At 34.8% G+C, this 19,347-nt stretch overlaps 1 protein-coding gene across 11 annotated transcripts in view; it reads right to left on the bottom strand.

The window, feature by feature from the left end:
• CCDC187 (coiled-coil domain containing 187) overlaps positions 1–19,347 on the bottom strand; it is a 122,759-nt gene that overhangs the window by 25,976 nt on the left and 77,436 nt on the right. For 10 of the 11 annotated variants that reach the window (XM_056812700.1, XM_007475319.3, XM_007475318.3 and 7 more), the window contains 6 exons: positions 18,829–18,926; positions 17,400–17,513; positions 10,990–11,114; positions 10,604–10,683; positions 2,313–2,440; positions 742–917 (listed from right to left, as the gene is read on the bottom strand). In XM_056812700.1, coding sequence (XP_056668678.1) covers positions 742–917; positions 2,313–2,440; positions 10,604–10,683; positions 10,990–11,114; positions 17,400–17,513; positions 18,829–18,926 — 721 coding nt within the window. The remainder of the gene's footprint in view (positions 1–741; positions 918–2,312; positions 2,441–10,603; positions 10,684–10,989; positions 11,115–17,399; positions 17,514–18,828; positions 18,927–19,347) is intronic. The other variant, XM_056812697.1, reaches the window with a different exon arrangement.

The following is a 19,347-nucleotide window of genomic DNA, read 5'->3' as shown; positions in this document are numbered from 1 at the left end:
AATCCCACCTTCTACAGACAAACCTTTCCTTGTCTCTTTCATTCCCCACTAGTAGTGCCTTCCCTCTGAGAATATCTCCCATTTATACTGTATATATCTTACATGTAGATGGTTGTTTGGATATAAACTCCTCCACAAAAATGTGAACTCTTTGAGTGCAGAGGATATATTTTTGGCTTTCTCTGTATCCCCAGCACTTAGCTTAGTATCCGACATATAGTAAGAACTTAATAAATACTTGTTGATTGAGTAACTGATCAACTTCTTTCCCTTTTCCCCACTGCACCATAGGATTGACTCCCCAAAATTCTGACCACTTATTGAGCTAAACACACACACACACACACACACACACACACACACACACAGCCAGCCTCCCACCTAGCCATCTTACAAATACTATGGGTTATGAGGCAGACTAGGCAAGAAGGTATGAATGAAGCTCAATGCAATTCATTCCCATTTCTAGAGATACAGCTTGACAGCTAAAATATAAACTGAATCAGGGCTATCATCTTAATACTTGAAGGACAAAATACTTTGAAATTATATTTACAGATTTTTCTCCCTTAAAAATGCTGCTTCTAATAGCTTACCATAAAATCCTTACCCAAAAGGCTGATTCCAAATGATCCTTAATGTCCTCTCTAGAGCTAAAGTTCTAAGACTACATAGTAGAACAGGCAGACAGATGAAAAGATAATGAGGTGTATTCTTAAGTTTATGTAAAGATTAGCTCACTCTTTCTGTTGCTCTATCCATGCCAATTCAGCTGTAATTTTATCTTCCAGGGCTTTCTCCCGAAGCTTAAAAAGGGTTGTGTGGTACTGAGTACTCGGTTCTTCTTCCCTTACATACTGATCGGTCGGCCTCTGGTTGAAACCATCAAAATAGCTAGTCTGATTGATTTCTTCTTTCTAGAAGCAATGTAAGAATTGGTTTATATGTCATTTTCCAAGTGACCTCAAAATAAAAGTCTCAGAGGCAGCTAAGTGGCTCAATGGACAGAAAGCCAGGCCTGAAAATAGAAGGTACTAGGTTCAAATCTAGCCTTAGACATTTCCTAACTTGGCAATCCTGGACAAGTCACTTAACCTCATTTGCCTAACCCTTGTAGCTGAAGGGTTTCAGTTATAATGAATCATGAAGATGTTAAAAGATGTATTCAAAAGCTGACTCTAATGAGCAAAGTGTTCATGGACCAGACTTATGGATAAACTTCTAATATTTCACATTGACTGATTTCTGAATCCTTAAATTAGTTGAGACTTAAATTTTGTAGAACTTAAAAATGAAACCTCTATTGTTATATGCCATCTGGAACCTAGCTAACTATTTGTAAAGATCCTCTGTTGTGTCAAAGACATACATTTAGCATCTGGATAGCTTGGTGCCAGTGTTCTGGAGGAAGAAGGCTTGATAAGGGAGCTTCCTTCCAGGGCACCCTGCTCTTCCTATCCATTCCTTTATCTTGTAATTAATTGTCAATATTGTGGTAATACTTCTGTTGTTTCACTTGTTTGATTGACATCCTGCAAGCTCCCCATCCTTGAAGACTATAATAAACAATGCAGCTTGCTCAACCCAGTCTCTCTCTGACTCCTGAGCGCTGACCTGCTGACACCACCCAAAAGTTCTCTCCCTGTGTACCTTGTCTCTCTGCTCCTTCTATGGCTCACTCTAGTTCTTAATTTTCACCCATTCCTTTCCAGCTTTCAGCATCCCTCCTCAGGTGATTAAACCCACACGAGAATTGTATGTAGGGGCTAGTCCGCTACAGCCGCTTTTCTGCCTTAGAACTAATATGTGGTATTGATTCTAAGACAGAAGATAAGGGTTTAAAAAAAAAGTATCTCAGGGCTAGCCTTACAAATAACAGTCCCTTCCCTGTGGGATGGGAAATGCGCTTCTAGAAGGTCCAACAAGACCACAAGCATTTACTCTACTCTGTCCTAAAGTTGTCCCATCAGCAGAATTACTGATTAGACAACCAAGGTAGAGTCACAATCTCTAGAAAACCACTACCCACATGCCCGTGTTATCTGAGAATAGAAAGCCCACTTTCTTCCATTATACAAGAAAATCTCATCCCTGAAATGAGGAAATTAGATAGAGAATAAGCAACAAGCCTTGGAAGGTAGAAGTATAGTGCAATGGTTAATCCAGGATTTAGGGGCTCCTGAGGAGCTTCAAGTGTGAAGGGTAAAGCACCCAGAAGAAGAAAGGGCACTGAAGAATGAAACAATGGATGTGAAGTAACATCTTCAAGAGAAATACATCATTAAAATCTGGTCCTGAGGCTACCCTCATACCTGGCTGCTGTCTGTGAGTTCTTCGCCAGAAAATGCCTTGCTACTTGAGTAACCAGCAGCTGATGAGGACCACGCAGTGGTGTGGGATGTGCTGGGACTGCCTTGCTTCACTGTTTCCCTATCAGCTTCTATGGATAGAAAACATTGAAACAAGATTGTAGCAATGAATTCTCTATAAGAATAGGAAAAAAATAAAAGCTTCATTTCATTTGGAACTTTGATAGAAGGCATAAGATTAAACTTGGACAATTTAGCTTGGTGTTTCTTTCCCCACACAAAACATTAATGTTTACCTGAAGCAGACAATGTTTTCATCATGCCAAAAAATCCAGAGAAATAGAGCACTGCTACTACAAATCCAGATTATATAAAAACAACTTTACATTTGGAACTGTGAGTACAGAAAATTGGGTTCTTGGTTAAATATTTCTGATACTAGAGTTATTCTAATTATAGCAGGCCTCAAGTATTTTTTGCTAAAATGTCATAAATGAGAGAAGGTTGAGGAATTGGGTTAACCTATGAACAGATTAAAAATTTCAAGGATTATTGAAAAATAATTTTATCCTTTGATTTCTATCTCTAGACATGAAGACTCATTAGGCACTGTACTTCCATTATAGCAAGAGAATTGAGCTAGATATAGGGAAGTACTTGTCAAATATGATAATATCTTCATTATTGGGATCTTTAAAAATAGCATAAACCAAATGTCTTTAAGGGTTTAAGTATTGTTCTATTTAAATATAGGAGGCTAGCTGACATGAACTTAAAAAAAATTATCTCTGGGTACTTTTTTGTTTTTAAATTTATTTTTAAATTTTAAAAATGTTTTCCATAGTTACATGATTCGTGTTGTCTTTCTCCCCTCTTTTGTCTCCCATCTTGTTGTTGACAAGCAATTCTACTGGGTTATACATACATTATTACTCAAAATCTGTTTCTATATTATTCATTTTTGTAATAGAGTAATCTATTAAAACTAAAACCACAAATCATATACCCACATAAACAAGTGATAATTTCATATGTTTTCCTCTGCATTTCTACTCCACAGTTCTTTCTCTCAATGTGGGTAGCATTTTTTCTTGTAAGTTTCTCAGAATTATCCTGATTGGGGCAGCTGGGTAGCTCAGTGGATTGAGAGCCAGGCCTAGAGATGGGAGGTCCTAGGTTCATATGTGATCTCAGACACTTCCCAGCTGGGTGACCCTGGGCAAGTCACTTGACCCCCATTGCCTAGCCCTTACCACTCTTCTGCCTTGGAGCCAATACACAGTATTGACTCCAAGATGGAAGGTAAGGGTTTAAAAAAAAAAAAGAATTGTCCTGATTATTGCATTGCTATTAGTAGCAAAGTCTATTATATTTGATTGTCCCATGATGTTTCAGTTACTGTGTATGATGCTCTCCTGGTTCTGCTTATTTCACTCTGCCTCAGTTCATGTAGGTCTTTCCAGTTTTTAAAGAAATCAAGTTGTTTATCATTCCCTATAGCACAATAGTATTCCATCATCATCATATATCACAATTTGTTCAGCCATTCTCCAATTGAGGGACATTTCTTTAGTTTCCCATTCATTGACACCACAAAAAGAGCAGCTATAAATATTTTTGTACAAATAGGTCCATCCCCATTTTTTTTTTAATCTCAGAGCACAAAACTAGTAGTAGTATTGTTGGATCAAAGCGCATACATTCCTTTAAAGCCCTTTGGGCATAATTGCAAATTGCCTTCCAGAATGGTTGGATCAGTTCACAACTCCACCAGCAATGCATTAATGTCCCAATTTTGCCACATTCCCTCCAACATTTATTATTTTCCTTTACTGTCATTTTGGCCAATCTGCTAGGTCTAAGGTGGTACCTCAGAGTTGTTTTGATTTGCATTTCTCTAATCAGGAGGGATTTAGAATTTTCATATGATTATTGATAGTTTTGATTTCTTCATCTGAAAACTGCCTACTCAGATTCCTTGACCATTTATCAATTGGGGAATGGCTTGGTTTCTTATAAATTTGACTTAGTTCTTTGCATATTGGAGAAATAAAACTTTTATCAGAGAAATTGGTTATAAAAATTACCCCAGTTTGTTGCTTCTTTCCCAATACTGGCTGCATTTGTTTTGTTTGTAAAACCCTTTTAAATTTAATATAATAAAATATTCATTTTACATCTTGTAATAGTCTCTATTTCTTATTTGGTCTTAAATTCTTCCCTTCTCCATAGATCTGACAGGTATACTATTCTACTCTCACCTAACTTACTTATAATATCACTCTTTATATTTCATATACTCATTTTGAATTTATAGAGTGTGAGATATTGATCTAAACCTAATTTTGGTCATACTCTTTCCCAATTATCCCAGCAGTTTTTGCCAAATAGTGAATTCTTATCCCCAAAGCTGAGATCTTTGGGTTTATCAAACACTAGATTGCTGGAGTCATTTACCCCAATCTATTTCATTGATACACCCTTTTTTTTCCTTAGCCAATATCAAAATGTTTTGATGATCACTGCTTTATAGTACAGTTTAAGATCTAGTACTGCTAGGCCACCAAACATCACAATTTTTTTTTCATTAGTTCTCTTGATTTTCTTGACCTTTTGCTCTTCCAGATGAATTATTGTTGTTTTTTTTTCTAGTTCTACAAAATAGTTTTTGATAGTTTGGTAGGCATGGCACTGAGTAAGTAAATTAATTTCGGTAGGATTGTAATTTTTATTATATTAGTTCATCCTACCCATGAGCAATTAATGTTTTCCCAATTGTTTAGATCTAGTTTTATTTGTGTGAAAAGTGTTTTGTAGTTGTGTTCCTATAATTCCTGTTTTTGTCTTGGCAGATAGATTCCCAAATATTTTATATTGTCTAGAGAAATTTTAAATGGAGTCTTTCTTTCTAACTCTTGCTGCTGAATTTTGTTGGAAAGATATAGAAATGGCTGATGATTTATGTGGGTTTCTTTTGAATTCTGCAACTTTGCTAAAGTTATTATTTCCACTAGCTTTTTAGTTGATTTTCTAGGATTCTCTAAGTTTACCATCATATCATCTGCAAAGAGTGATAGTTTAGTTTCCTCATTGCCTACTTTAATTCCTTCAATTTCTTTTTCTTCTCTAATTGCTACAGCTAGCATTTCTATTACAATATTAAATAATAGTGGTGATAATGGGCATCCTTGTTTTGCTCCTGATCTCAATGGGAAGGCCTCTAATTTATCCTCATTGCAGGTGGTCCTTGCTAATGGTTTTAAATAAATACTCTTTTATTTTGAGGAAATATCCTTTTATTCCTTTGCTTTCTAGTGTTTTCAGTAGGAATGGGTGTTGTATTTCATCAAGGGCTTTTAATCTATTGAGATAATTGTGTGATTTCTGTGAATTTGATTATTGATATGGTCAATTATGTGGATAGTCTCCCTAATATTAAACCAGTTTTGTATTCCTGGTATAAATCCCACCTGGTCATACTGAATAATCCTTGTGACATATCACTGTAGTCTCTTTGACTGTATTTTATTTAAGATTCTTGCATCTATGTTTATTAAGGAGATTAGTCTATAATTTTCTTTCTCTGTTTTTGGTCTTCCTGGCTTGGTTGTTGGTACCATATTTGTGTCATAAAAAGAATTTGTTAAGATTCCTTCTTTGTTTATTTTGTCAAATAATTTGTATAGTACTGGGATTAATTGTTCTTTAAATGTTTTATAGAATTTACTTGTAAATCCATCTACCCCTGTGGATTTTTTCCTAGGGAGTTTATTGATGGCTTGTTCAATTTCTTTTTCTGAGACAGGATTATTTAAGTATTCTATTTCCTCTTTTGTTAACCTAGGCATTTTTTTTGGTAAATATTCATCCATTTCACCTACATTGCCATATTTATTGTCATATAATTGGGCAAAATAGCTCCTAATAGTTGCCTTAATTTCCTTTTTATTAGAAGTGAAATTATCTTTTTCATTTTTGATACTGGTAATTTGATTCTTTCTTTTTTTTATCAACTTAACCAATACTTTATTTTGTTTTGATCCCCCCCAACTAGATCCTAGTCTTATTTATTAGTTCAATGGTTTTTTTACTTTCAATTTTATTAATTTCTCCTTTGATTTTTAGGATTTCCAATTTAGTCTTTATCTGGGGATTTTAAACTGGTTTTTCTAGTTTTTTTGGTTACATGCTCAATTAATTGATCTACCTTTTCTCTATTTTATTGATATAAACACCCATGGATATAAATTTTCCCCTGAGTACTGTGCTGGCTGTATCTCGTAAATTTTGATATATTGTCTCTTCATTGTAATTTTCTTCATTGAAATCAGTGATTCCATTTATGATTTGTTCTTTGATCCACCAGTTTGGAATAATTAGTTTCCAATTAATTTCAATTTGCCTCTCCATGAACCCTTATTAATTATAATTTTTATCCCATTATGATTTGAAATTTTTATTTCTTTTTTTATTTCTGCTTTTCTCTATATTTGTGATGCTTTTATGTCCTAGTACATGGTCCATCTTTTTATATGTACTATGTGCTGCTGAAAAGAAGGTATATTCCTTTTTATCCCTATTCAATTTTCTCTAGATATCTATTTGCTTTAATTTTTCTAAAATTTCAATCACTTCCCTTACTTCTTTTTAATTTATTTTTTGGTTTGATTTATCTAGTTCTAATAGGGGAAAGTTGATGTCCTCCACTAGTATAGTTTTACTATCTATTTCTTCCTTAAGCTCCTTTAGTTTCTCCTTTAAAAATCTGCATGCTACACCATTTGGTGCATATGTTGAGTACTGATATTCTTCATTATATATACTGCCTTTTATCAAGATGTAATTTCCTTCCTTATCTCTTTTGATCAGGTCTATTTTTGCTTTAGCTTTGACTGAGATCATTATTCATACTACTACCTTTTTTGTCTTAGTTCAAGCCCAATAGATCCTGTTCCAGCCTCTTACCTTTACTCTATGTATGTTTTCCATCGCCTCAGATATGTTTCTTGTACAGAACATATGGTAGGACTCTGGTTTTTAAACCATTCTGCTATCTGCTTCCATTTTATGAATGAGTTCATCCCATTTATATTCACAGTCATGATTACTATCTGTGTATTCCTCTCCATTTGACTTCCTCTTTTAATTTTGACCTTTCTCCTTTTACTCTTTCCCTCCCCTCTAGTGTTTTGCTTTTAATCAGTCCCCTCCCTTATATTATTCTCCTTCTCATCAACTCCATTCTTATTCTCCTACTTTTCTATAGGATCTTTTAATCATTGCCTCCCAACTTTTCCCTCCTTTACATTACTCCCCTCTCCACTACCCAATTTATTATTCCTCTTCTACTTCTATGTAGGGTAAGATAGGATTCTATACCCCAATGAATCTGGCTGTTCTTCTCTCTCTGAGCCAATTCCAATAAGAGTAAGGTTTAAGTATTACCCATCACTGTCCTTTTCCTCCCTTCCATTGTATTGGTCTTCACCTCCTGCACACACACCCCATCATCCTCACCTCTTTATGTATTATAATTTACCCCACTTTACTTCTCTCTTCCTATTTCTTTTAGTACTATCTTCTTTTTAATCCCTAGGTTTATTTATTTTTTTTTGGCATATTGTACACAGCTTACTACCATATCCACTATGTATACTTGTAACTACTATGAAAATGATAACATTTTTTAAGAGTTACAGATACCATCTTTCCATATAGGAATATAAACCTTTTGTCCTTATTGAAGCCCTTAAATTTTTTCTCTTTCTTATTTACCTTTTTATGCTTCTTTTGAATTTTGTATTTGAACATCAAATTTTCTGTATAAGTCTAGTCTTTTCTTCAGAAATTCTTGGAAATCTTCTATTTTTATTAAACACCCACACTTTCCCCTGAAAGAATTTAGTCAGTTTTGATGGGTAGGTGATTCTTCCAGAATATCATATTCTAACAATGTGGAATCTGCCGGATCTGGTGTAATCCTGACTAGTGTTCCATGATATCTAAATTGTTTATTTCTGATTGCTTGTAGTATTTTCTTCTTGGTCTGGGAACTCTTGACCTTGGCTATAACATACCTGGGAGTTGTCATTTGGGAATTTATTGCATGAGGTGATCTGTAGATTCTTTCAATCTCTATTTCACTTTCTTGTTGAAGAATATCAAGGCAGTCTTCTTGGATAATTTCTTATAATATAATGTCTAGGCTTTTTTTTATTGGTCATGATTTTTGGGTAGTCCAGTAATTCTTAAATTGTCTCTCCTGGATCTATTTTCCAGGGCAGTTGTTTTTTCAATGAGGTATTTCATATTTTCTTCTATTTTTAAAATTTGTTTTATTGTTTCTTGATTTTTGTGAAATCATTATCTTCTATTTTGCCCAATTCTAATTTTTAAAAACTGAATTTCTTCTAAGATCTATGATTCTCCTTTCCATTTGTTCCATTCTTCTTTTCATATTATACTTTTCTTCATTTGATTTTTTGTGCCTCTTTTTTCCAATTGACCAATTTTGCTTTTTAAGCTGTTGTTTTCTTTTGCCTATTTTTCTTCAACCTATCTTATTTGATTTTTTAATTCCTTTTTGAGTGCTTCCAGAGTGTGATCCCAATTTCTAATTTTTTGTTTAAGATTTTGCTTGTAGTTCCTTGTATCCCATCATCGTCTGTTGGTTCTGCTCTCTGGTCTTTTTTTCTAGGAGAAGCTTTCAATAGTTACCTTCTTTTTCTGTTGTTTACTCATTTTCTCAGCCTTTTGTTATTGTTTTGTTACTTTTTTTCCCCCATAGACTGTACACTCTCTCCTCTGTTGGTTTAATGGATAAGACCAGTTGAGCTAATCTGCCCTGAGGATAAGTCTTCAATATAGTCAGCCACTGAGGCCTGAAGGTGATCAGCTAGATAGACCCCTGGTCCTCCCCGCCAACTATTGTTTAGGCATGAGACCTCAAGGGATATGTGTAAGGTACTCCTCTACCAGAGCAGACTCTGTTCCAGGGTCCCAAAATCAGTCTACACCTAATCGTAGATCCTAGTGAGGCAGATGGAGGGGGGTGGGTTGGGAAGTGGTAGACCAGGACTTCTCTGTGTACAGTTTTGCTTCTGATCCTCCCCTTATCTCATCAGAATCTACTTTCTCTGCTTTCCTTTCAAGTTGTGTTTAGCAGGAGAGGTCTGTGACTCCATCTTGCTATTGGGTTTGGATTCCTGTCTTTTTGAAGGACTTTCTAAAGATTGGTATAGTAAGTCAGAACAGTTTCAGCTTTTGCTAGTACTGAGCCACCATCTTGACTCTGCATCTTGACATGAATTTTTGAATTCTTCAAAAAGCTTAGATTCTTATTTAAAACTATGAAAGAAGCTGACTCTGTACCTTTTCCATAAGGTAATCATTACCAATATTTAGCCTTTTTTCCTACACAGTTCCTCACCAAGTCTTGGTTCACTTATGGAGGATTCACTGTATCATGGGTTGTTTTTTTTTTAAACCCTTACCTTCTATCTTGGAATCAATACTGTGTACTGATTCTAAGGCAGAAGAATGCTAAGAGTTAGGTAATGGGGTTTAAGTGACTTGCCCAGGGTCACACAGCTGGGAAGTGTCTGAGGTCATATTTGAACCCAGGACCTCCTGTCTCTAGGCCTGCCTCTGAGTTACCCAGCTGCCCCCCATAGATTTTAATATATATATATATAATTCTGTATCATGTAGCTTTTGTTATATTGTGGGATTTTGTGGATGAATACCATATTGTATACAATGGAAATGTAGTATGCCAATACTGCTTGTGCAAGTTTGCCAATGTGAGATTGTACACGGCAGACTATTGACTGATGGAATTAAGGTGACCAACCACAGAGCTTTGCTCTGTATCCTGGGCACTGCTTGGCTCGCTGACTGTAGCATTAGTCTGTTTGCTCTCCTACACTGTGCCCATAAGTTCAGAAAGTGTTTAAAAACATATGAAGTATTTATAAGAGTGTGGGAAAGGTTAATAAGAGTGGGAAAAGGTTTATATGAGAGTGGGAAGGATTTATAAAGCCTTAAAATATAAATAAATAATAAAATAAATATAACTTTGCCACTTCATGGATTTTCACCTATCGTGGGAGTCTTGAGAATAGAACTCCCATGATAGGTGAGGGATCACTGTAGTACAAAGTAGTTTCTTACAGTTTTGGCTACATATTCCATGAAAATGGGAAACAACTTACCAACTCTCCTTTAAATGCCCACAGCTGCCACCATTACCAATAGATACAGAGGTCAGCATGATAATCCTCAAAGGATCTTACCTGTGCTACCCAATATATTTCTCCTTGGTTCACTTTCCCAGGTGGCAATTGTTGGACTGTTGGGTCTGCTGCAATATGTTCTAGGGATACAGAAATAGTGGTTTTTAAAAAAGCAATAGGTAATTTCATGACACCTTATCACAATACACATAGAACATGCACATTTTAGAAAGTGACATTCTCTGTTTAAGTAGTCAGGAAAAGGCTCATGCCTTAGGAGAGGGGCAGCTTAGCTAAATCCCACATAGTACAGTCTAAGGTCAATTCTACATGCTGGCAGAGTGAGGCAGAAACCAACACAATGCTATGAGATATGTCATTGCTAAGGGCAAATCACTTGTTTGGCTTTGTGAGTAATGAGTTAATTCCCTGGACATCTATCATACCTGCTCTTAGGTGATGGTCTGGTTAGACATACTTTAGATTCCAGGTCTCCATGGGTCGTTGGCATCTTCCATTTTTCTCCTTTATCTAGTTCGCTTTTATGGATGTAGTTGTCATATAAACTTTGCTAGAATAATAATAATAGCAATAATAACAGTAAGCATAATAATTATAATACACTTTGAAATTTACAAGGTATTTCCCCAGCTTGCTCTTTTGACAAAGGAAATGAAAATATTATTATCATTCCCATTAAATAGGTGAGAATAATATAAACTTAGAAAGGTTAAATGAGTTGTCCAGGGTCACAGAGTTAAGTGTCAAAGGTAGGATTTAGATCTATGTCTTTCTTAAATTCATTACTCTTTCCACTACACCAAATATAGGCATTCATAGTAGTTAGGAGGAGGATATTATATGAGTGGCTTCATGAAGCTGGCCCTAGGCCTTTGAGAGCACTTAAGGAAATAACATATTTGCAAGGAATGAGGGCAACACTGCCACTAAAGTGATCCTAGTTTATTCAACTTAATCTTTTTTTTCTTTCCAAAAATTTTTCAAACTATTATTTCCATTATCATTATTTCTCAATAAAACTCTCATAGCACTTTCTCTTATCAATAAAGGTCCAGATAAATACAATGAATCAATATATTGACCATGTGTCTGACTATATGCCTCATTCTGTGCCCATTGTCAAGATTGGTTATTGAATTGATCTAAATTTTGATTTGGCCCATGACCTTCCATCAAATATTTATCTAATGGAACTTTCATTTGTCTGACACAAAAAGAAGGGAAGCCTTTTATTTAGGAAGCAAGAGTTAAGGGAGAAATCTGGGGAGAGAGCGAGAGAGAGAAAGCACTTACTTTGTGTCAGACATTGTGTTGCAAAAAGTCAACAAAAAAGAATAGAAGGAAGCTCAAAAAGAATCAGGACAAAGTTGGTAATATATTAAACATAGTCTATATTTTTAGAAATTTAGATATTATGCCATTTGGATTTGATATTGTTTATGGAATTTTTTAGTTTTTTAATTTAAAGATATTTTATTTCTCCAATTACACATCTAATAACAATTTTCAACACATATTTCCCAAAATTATAGGATCTAAACCATTGCCCTTTCTCTCTTCCCTCCCCCCATTTGGAGAGAATAAGCAATTTGATCTGGGCCATTTATGTATGATCATGCAAAACATGTCCATCTTGGTCATTGTTGTAAGAGTACACTCGTACAAAACCAAAATCCCAAAATAAAACCATTAATACACTGATGTGATAGTATGCTTTGATCCGCATCCATCTGGCTCTAACAGTTCTTTCTCTGGAGATGGATAGCATTCCCCATCATAAGTCTTTAAGGATTGCCAATCATTGCATTGAGAAAAGCACAATTTTCACAGTTGATCATATAATATTGCTGTTACTGTATATAATGTTCTCCTGGTTCTGCTTATTCACTCTGCATTAGTTCATGTAGATCTTTCCAGCTTTTTCTGAAATCATCAGGTTCATCATTTCTATTCTTTCTTTTTTTTTTAAAACCCTTACCTTCCACCTTAGAATCAGTATTGGGTATTGGTTCCAAGGCAGAAGAGTGGTAAGGGCTAGGCAATGGGGCTTAAGTGACTTGCCCAAGGTCACACAGGTAGGAAGTGTCTGAAACCAGATTTGAACCCAGGACCTCCCATCTTTAGGCCTGGCTCTCAATCCACTGAGCTACCCAGCTGCCCCCCCCCCCATCATTTCTTATAGTACAAGAGTATTCTATCACCAACATATACCACAATTTGTTTAGCCATTCCCCTAGTGATGAACATCCTTTCAATTTCTAATTCTTAGCCACCACAAAAAAAGTTGCTATAAATATTTTTGTGCAAATAGGTCCTTTCCTCTTTTTTATTGTCTCTTTGGGAATATAGGCCCAGTAGTGGTATTATAGGATCAAAAGAATGCTCAATATTATGGTTTGTTGGGACATAGTTCCATGCCCCCCCTAGAATGGTTGGATCAGTTTACAACTTCACCAACAATGCATGAAGAATCTCAATTTTGCCACTTCCCCTTCAACATTTATCACTTTCCTTTACTGTCAAATTGGCCAATCTGATAGGTATGAGGTGGTAACTCAGCATTGTTTTAATTTGCATTTCTCTAATCAAGAATGATTTAGAACATGTTTCCATATGATTATTGATAGATTTGATTTCTTCAACTGAAATTCAATTGTTCATATCTTTTGACCATTTGTCAATTGAGGAATGGCTTATATTATAAATTTGAATTAGCTCTCTATAGACTTGAGAAAATAGAACTTTATCAGAGAAATATGTTATAAAAATTTCCTCCAGCTTGTTGTTTACCTTCTAATCTTGGTTAGGTTGCATTTGTTTGTACAAAAGCTTTTTAATTTAATATAATCAAAATTATAATGGTACCTTTTAGTAAAATGTACTTTCTTGGTTTATCTCTTTGAATTATGTCTATTTTTGCCTTTATTTTTTGCCTGAGATCACAATTATTACCTCTGTTCATTTTTTTTTTTACTTCAGAGAAATAATACATCTTGCTCCAGTTTCTATTTTAACTCTATGTTTCAAGTATGTTTCTTATAAACAACATATTGTTGGAATTTGTTTTTTAATCCATTATGTTGTCCTCTTCAGTTCATATTCACTGGTCTTTGGGACTTGCTAATTGTGTATTTCTCTCCATTCTATTCTCTTATACTTTTCCTTCTCTTTTGAACAATGAATAAAATCCTATTAAAAGGGGAAGAAAACCCAAATAGTTATTAGACTAAGGAGGCAGAAATGAAAGATTTGGTTTTTAAACATGATTGCATGTTGCATTAAATGCTAACAATTCCTTTTTCAGTATCTGAATACTGTATCAAGTTGTGAGTGACTTGATTCATATAAGTGTTTCTGTTCTATTGTCTTTATGGATGATCTGTGTAGGTACTCATAAAACTGGCTTTCATTGGGAGTTCCCAGAGGAAAGGGATCAATTCTTTGTGTGACTCTTTTTATATCACCTAATACAGTGTGTCATGTTCAGTTAGATGATTAATAAATATTTAATAGTATTTATATGGAGTGACCTCAAACATACAATTTTTGAATTACCTGTATCAGATCTCAGATTATTTATCTTATTCCATAGCTTCCTACCAAGAACATATCTCTTGTACCCAGGTGTACAAAAATATTTATGGCAACTTTTTGTGATGGCAAAAAAAAAATGGAAACTTGAGGGCATTCCAAGCAATTAGGGAATGTGTTAACAAGTTATGGCATACGAATATGATGAAATACTATTATGCTCTAAGAAATGATGAAGGGGATTGTTTCAGAGAAACATGGAAAAACTCTTATGAAATAATATAGCAAAACCAGGAGAACAATTTTTACAATAACAATATTATAAAGATATTTTTAAAGACCTGGGAACTCTGATCAATACAATAATCAATGAGATTTTCAGAGGACTCATGATGAAATATACCCACCTCTCAACAGAAGGATGATGAACTTGGGAGTATAGATTGAGACATTATTTTTAACATAGTCAATGATGTAATTTTTTTTTCTAATATTCATTTGGAACAGAGACTCTTTTCCCCTTGCCTTCTAAACCAAAGGGGGAGGGGGGAAGTAGAACTTTGAAAAAAAAATCTAAGAGAAAAGATATTTTAAAAAAAGAAAAAGAAAAAAGGGAGCACGTCTACTTTATGTCTCACATGGTTAATATCCACAGCATGAAAGAATCATTAGAATGCATACCATCTAAAACATGACTTTCATTTGGATAGATAAACCATGGACAGACTGTTACAAATAGAAAAACATTACAAATGGACAATAAGCTGGACCTAGAATTTAAAAGGAAGGGGAATGCAGACTGTACTGCTTTGGGGGAATTAAATGGTGCTTTTAATGATCCCAGCTTTCTCTCTGATCCAAAGGCCTATCTTTTAAACAATGGAATTATTTTTATTTCTTTTTAAACACTTACCTTCCACTTTAGAATCAATACTATGTATTGATTTGAAGACAGAAGAGTAGTAAGAGCTAGGCAATGGTGATAAAGTGACTTGTCCAGGGTCACACAGCTGAGGCGTGTCTGAGGCTAGATTTGAACCTAGGACCTCCCATCTCTAGGCCTGGTTCTCAATCCACTGAGCTACCCAGCTGCCCCCTTATTTTTAAATTCTTAAAAAAGAATATTTTATTTTTCTCAATAACATTTGTAAAAATAATTTTTAATATTTAAAAAAGCTTTCAGTTCCAAATTCTCTCCCTCCCTCTAACCTCTCTCCCTTCCCTGAGATGGTAAGCAATCTGACATCAATTTTATATGTGCAGTTATGCAAAACATTTCTCCATATTAGACATTTTGTAGAAGAGAAAGAAAAGAGAGAGAGAGAGAGAGAGAGAGAGAGAGAGAGAGAGAGAGAGAGAGAGAGAGAGAGAGAGAGAGAGAGAGAGAGAGAGAGAGAGAGAGAGAAAGGCGGGAGGGAGGGAGAGGGAAGGAAGGAAAATATAATAGATTCTGGTCTGTATTCAGGCTCCATCAGTTCTTTCACTGATGGCAGATAGCATTTTTCATCATAAGTTTCTGGGATTGTCTTACATCATTGTATTGCTGAGAATAACGAGGTCATTCACAATTGTTTATAAAAAATATTACTGTTAATATGTACAATGTTCTTTAGATTCTGCTCACTTTACTTTGCATCAGTGCATTTAATTCTTCCCAGGTTTTTCTGAAATCATTCTGCTTGTCAGCAGAATAGCACAATAGTATTCCATTATAATCCTATACCACAATTTTTTCAGCTATTCCCCAATTGATGGACAACCTCTCAATTTCCAATTCTTTGCTGCTACAAAAAGAGACACAATAAATATTTCTGTACAAATAGGCTCCTTTTTCTAATTTTTAAAAATTTCTTTGAGATACAGACCTAGTAATGGTATTCCCGATTCAAAGTGTAGGTGAGTTTTAAAGTCCTTTAGGCATAGTTCCAAATTATTTTCCAGAATGGTAGGATCAAATCACAACTCCGACAATACATTAGTGTTCCAATTTTCCCACATCCCCTCAAATATTTATTATTTTCCTTTATTGTCATATTGACCAATGTAATAGGTGTGAGTTACTTTAATTTGCATTTCTCAAATCAAGAGTTATTTAGAATATTTTTTCATAGCTAGCTTTGATTTCTTTATCTTAAAATTGCATAAAATAGTATTATTTTAGTGATGCTCAATGACTATGAGTCATGAAATATCACAGGCTCTTAAAAATTAAAGTTGGAGAATTTAGAACCAAAAAATTAAAACAAAGTGAATGCCCGTATATGGTGAATGACTGAATCAACCATGGCATATGAATATAGTAGAATAGTATTATATTCTAAGAAATGACAAATACAATGAATTTTAAGAAATTCAGAAAGAGTAGTGTGAACTGATGCAAAGCAAAGAAAGAAGAGCCAGAAAAATAGTATATAAAATGAATACAACCAAATGATCTAAAATGCCAGTTAGGGAACTCTGGTGGAATGTGATGATTAATCTTATCACAGAGAACAGAATATGAAACATACTTTCCTCTTTTCAGTAGAGAGATGAAACTCTCCTTCATATACATATTTGTATGAAAAACTGTATTACATTTAAAAAAAAAGAGAAATAAAATAGAGGATCACCCAAGAAACAATAGAAAGGTAACTGGGAGGTATGAGTAAACTACAGCAAGTTAGCAATGAACAATTGCACAGGTAAAGTGGCCTTAACAGATGTTATCAGAGAGTTATATTACTGGAAAAGAAATTAGGCTATAAAAAGAGTGAGGACTGTTTAATGCAGAAAGAGTGAGAAATATCCATGGAGAGGTTGCATGCTCCTTTGCTATCCATGCAATCTTAAGGATTTCTGAAGCACTTCAGGTTAGTGGACTCCTGTGAAGGAATTATGGGAAGACACAGACAAGAGTTAATATAAGTGAGAAGACCAGGTGGATTATTATATCCATCATTGGAGGGAACACCTACTTTGATGAGATTGCAAATTCAGTAGCTTATCTCTTTGAATTTCTATTTCCAAAGCTTTGTTTTAAACAAGAGCTTAACTGTACTCACTAACAAATGAAATCACATTTGCATATTTTAAGTATGTTTGAATCTCAGAAATCTTGAGTTTTACAAGTTGAATTTTACAAAAGGCTTAAAAAACAGTTCATATACATATAACTCTAAGAATGGTAGGTGACAAAGCAAAACTAACCTTGAGAGTAGACAAAGAGAAGCAAGTTTTGTAATTGTCTCTTTCCACTGAGGATAGTAAACAATGGCCTCCTTAAAACAATGGAAGAGGAACATTTTCTCAACTTAGTGCTTACCTTTAAATTATTTCTAAAGAGCAATTCATCCAAAGATTTCTGAGTTTCTTGAGCTTCCAGTTCTGCTTTCTGCTTCAGAAATTCTAACTCTTTCTCCTGTTTCATCTGATGCAACTATATAAGGAAGAAGATCACAACAATCCTAAGACATCTCTCTCAAATGAAGTATCACTGAATTCTAACCCATTAGGTCAGAGGAGGGCTGGGATAAAGATGTCACTTGCTTTAACTTTCCAGTTTTGCAGATAATCAATCAAATTCAGGGATACTTTTCAAAGAAGAGAGCAGCCTTCCACTTCAAGTTCTTTTTCATTGAGTAAGGATAAACTTGTATACCCAGTGCCCAAACACAATGCCTAACATTGTCACTTCAAAAATGCTTGTTCATTGATTGAACCAAATAAAACAATGCTCCTCTGCCCAGAAAGTCATTTCATCTACTATTCTGGCCCCTCAAGATAACTTCATCCTGTTGAAATAAAAGTATAGTTTCCTTCGCCATCTTACATTCCATCTTTTCCCTTTTGAAAAACTACCTTTACATTTTCCCAGCCTTTCTCATAATATCTATGCCTAAATAACATAGCTTCCAAAACTTTTTCATTGATCCTTTGACCCTAATAAACTGGAATGCATCCAGAAAAGGGGACAGAATGGAGACTGGAGACCAGGAGAAGATGAGATTTGGGCAGAGCAGGATAGCTAGTTTCAAATATTTGAAGAAATATTTGGAAAAGGGGAATTTATCTTGTTCTATTCAGGCCCAGAGGGCATAATAGTAACCTTAGGTAGAAATAGTGGAGACAGATTTTGGCTCAATGTAAAGAAAATTTCATTATAGTTAGATCTATCCCAAAGTCCATGGTGTGGTTACTAGAAGTAACCACTATAGGTATCCAAGCAGAAGAGATTCCTGTTCAGATATGTCTTAGACTAGTATTATAGATACATAGAACTGGAAGGAACTTCAGAAGTCATCTAGTCCAACTCCCTCATTTTACAGGTAAGGAAACTGAGTCTTAGAGGTTGACTTGGCAGAGCAGAAGCAATTTTAACATACCCTCCTACCTCTGGATTTCTAGTCCAACACTCTTTTGTATCACCTGAGATTCTGTGACATATTAAACAATTCTGTCCATGTTGTCAAGTTTCTTCCATTTAAATGAAGCATGAAAAAGTGCTTCCTACTTAGCTCAAGAGGTCAAAATAATCAAGAAGTATTTTAGTTTCCCTGAACTTATAGCTTTAATGTTTGGGGATATTAAAGGCCAAGGTTAGAACTAACAAAAGAGAAGTTTTATATAGAGACAACAGACCAGAAATAATTTTAGTTTATAAAAATGTCTTTTACAATAAAAATATATTTATAACTTCATATTAGCCAAAAGCTAAGGAAATGTGGAAAAATTCCTAAGAAACTAAATCATACCTTCAGTTTCTGAAGAAAGCTAAGAGATTTCTGTCGTACACTGTTTAGATAGCTGATGCAGACATCATCAAAAATTTTGTTGTAATTTTTATTTTCCCCTGAAAAATAATGGAAACCAGAGATAACAAGTAGCACCTATAAAAAACTATTAATAATCACTGCCCTCATTTATATGGGGGCTTTTACATGTTTTGATCCAATCAATGAACAATACTTTTTATTTACTCATGTGATATACATCTTGCTGTATGCCAAGGAGAGAAAGACATAACTCCAATTGCCCTTTCCCTTGAGAAAACTTCCTTTTCATGTAAGGGAGGCAACATATTTATATATAGGTACCCACAGAATGGGGTGCAGTAGATAGAGTACCAAGCTTAAAATCAGGAAGACTCATCTTTCTGAGTTCAAATCTGGCCTCAGATACTTCCTAGCTGTGTGACCCTGGGCAAGTCACTTAACCCTGTTTGCCTCTTTTCTCATCTGTAAATTGAGCTTGAGAAGTAAATGGAAAACCAC

Source organism: Monodelphis domestica, chromosome 1, assembly GCF_027887165.1.
Source record: "Monodelphis domestica isolate mMonDom1 chromosome 1, mMonDom1.pri, whole genome shotgun sequence".
Taxonomy (NCBI): Eukaryota; Metazoa; Chordata; class Mammalia; order Didelphimorphia; family Didelphidae; genus Monodelphis; species Monodelphis domestica.
Note: the sequence above shows the minus strand (reverse complement) of the source record. Positions and strands in the feature narration are given on the sequence as shown.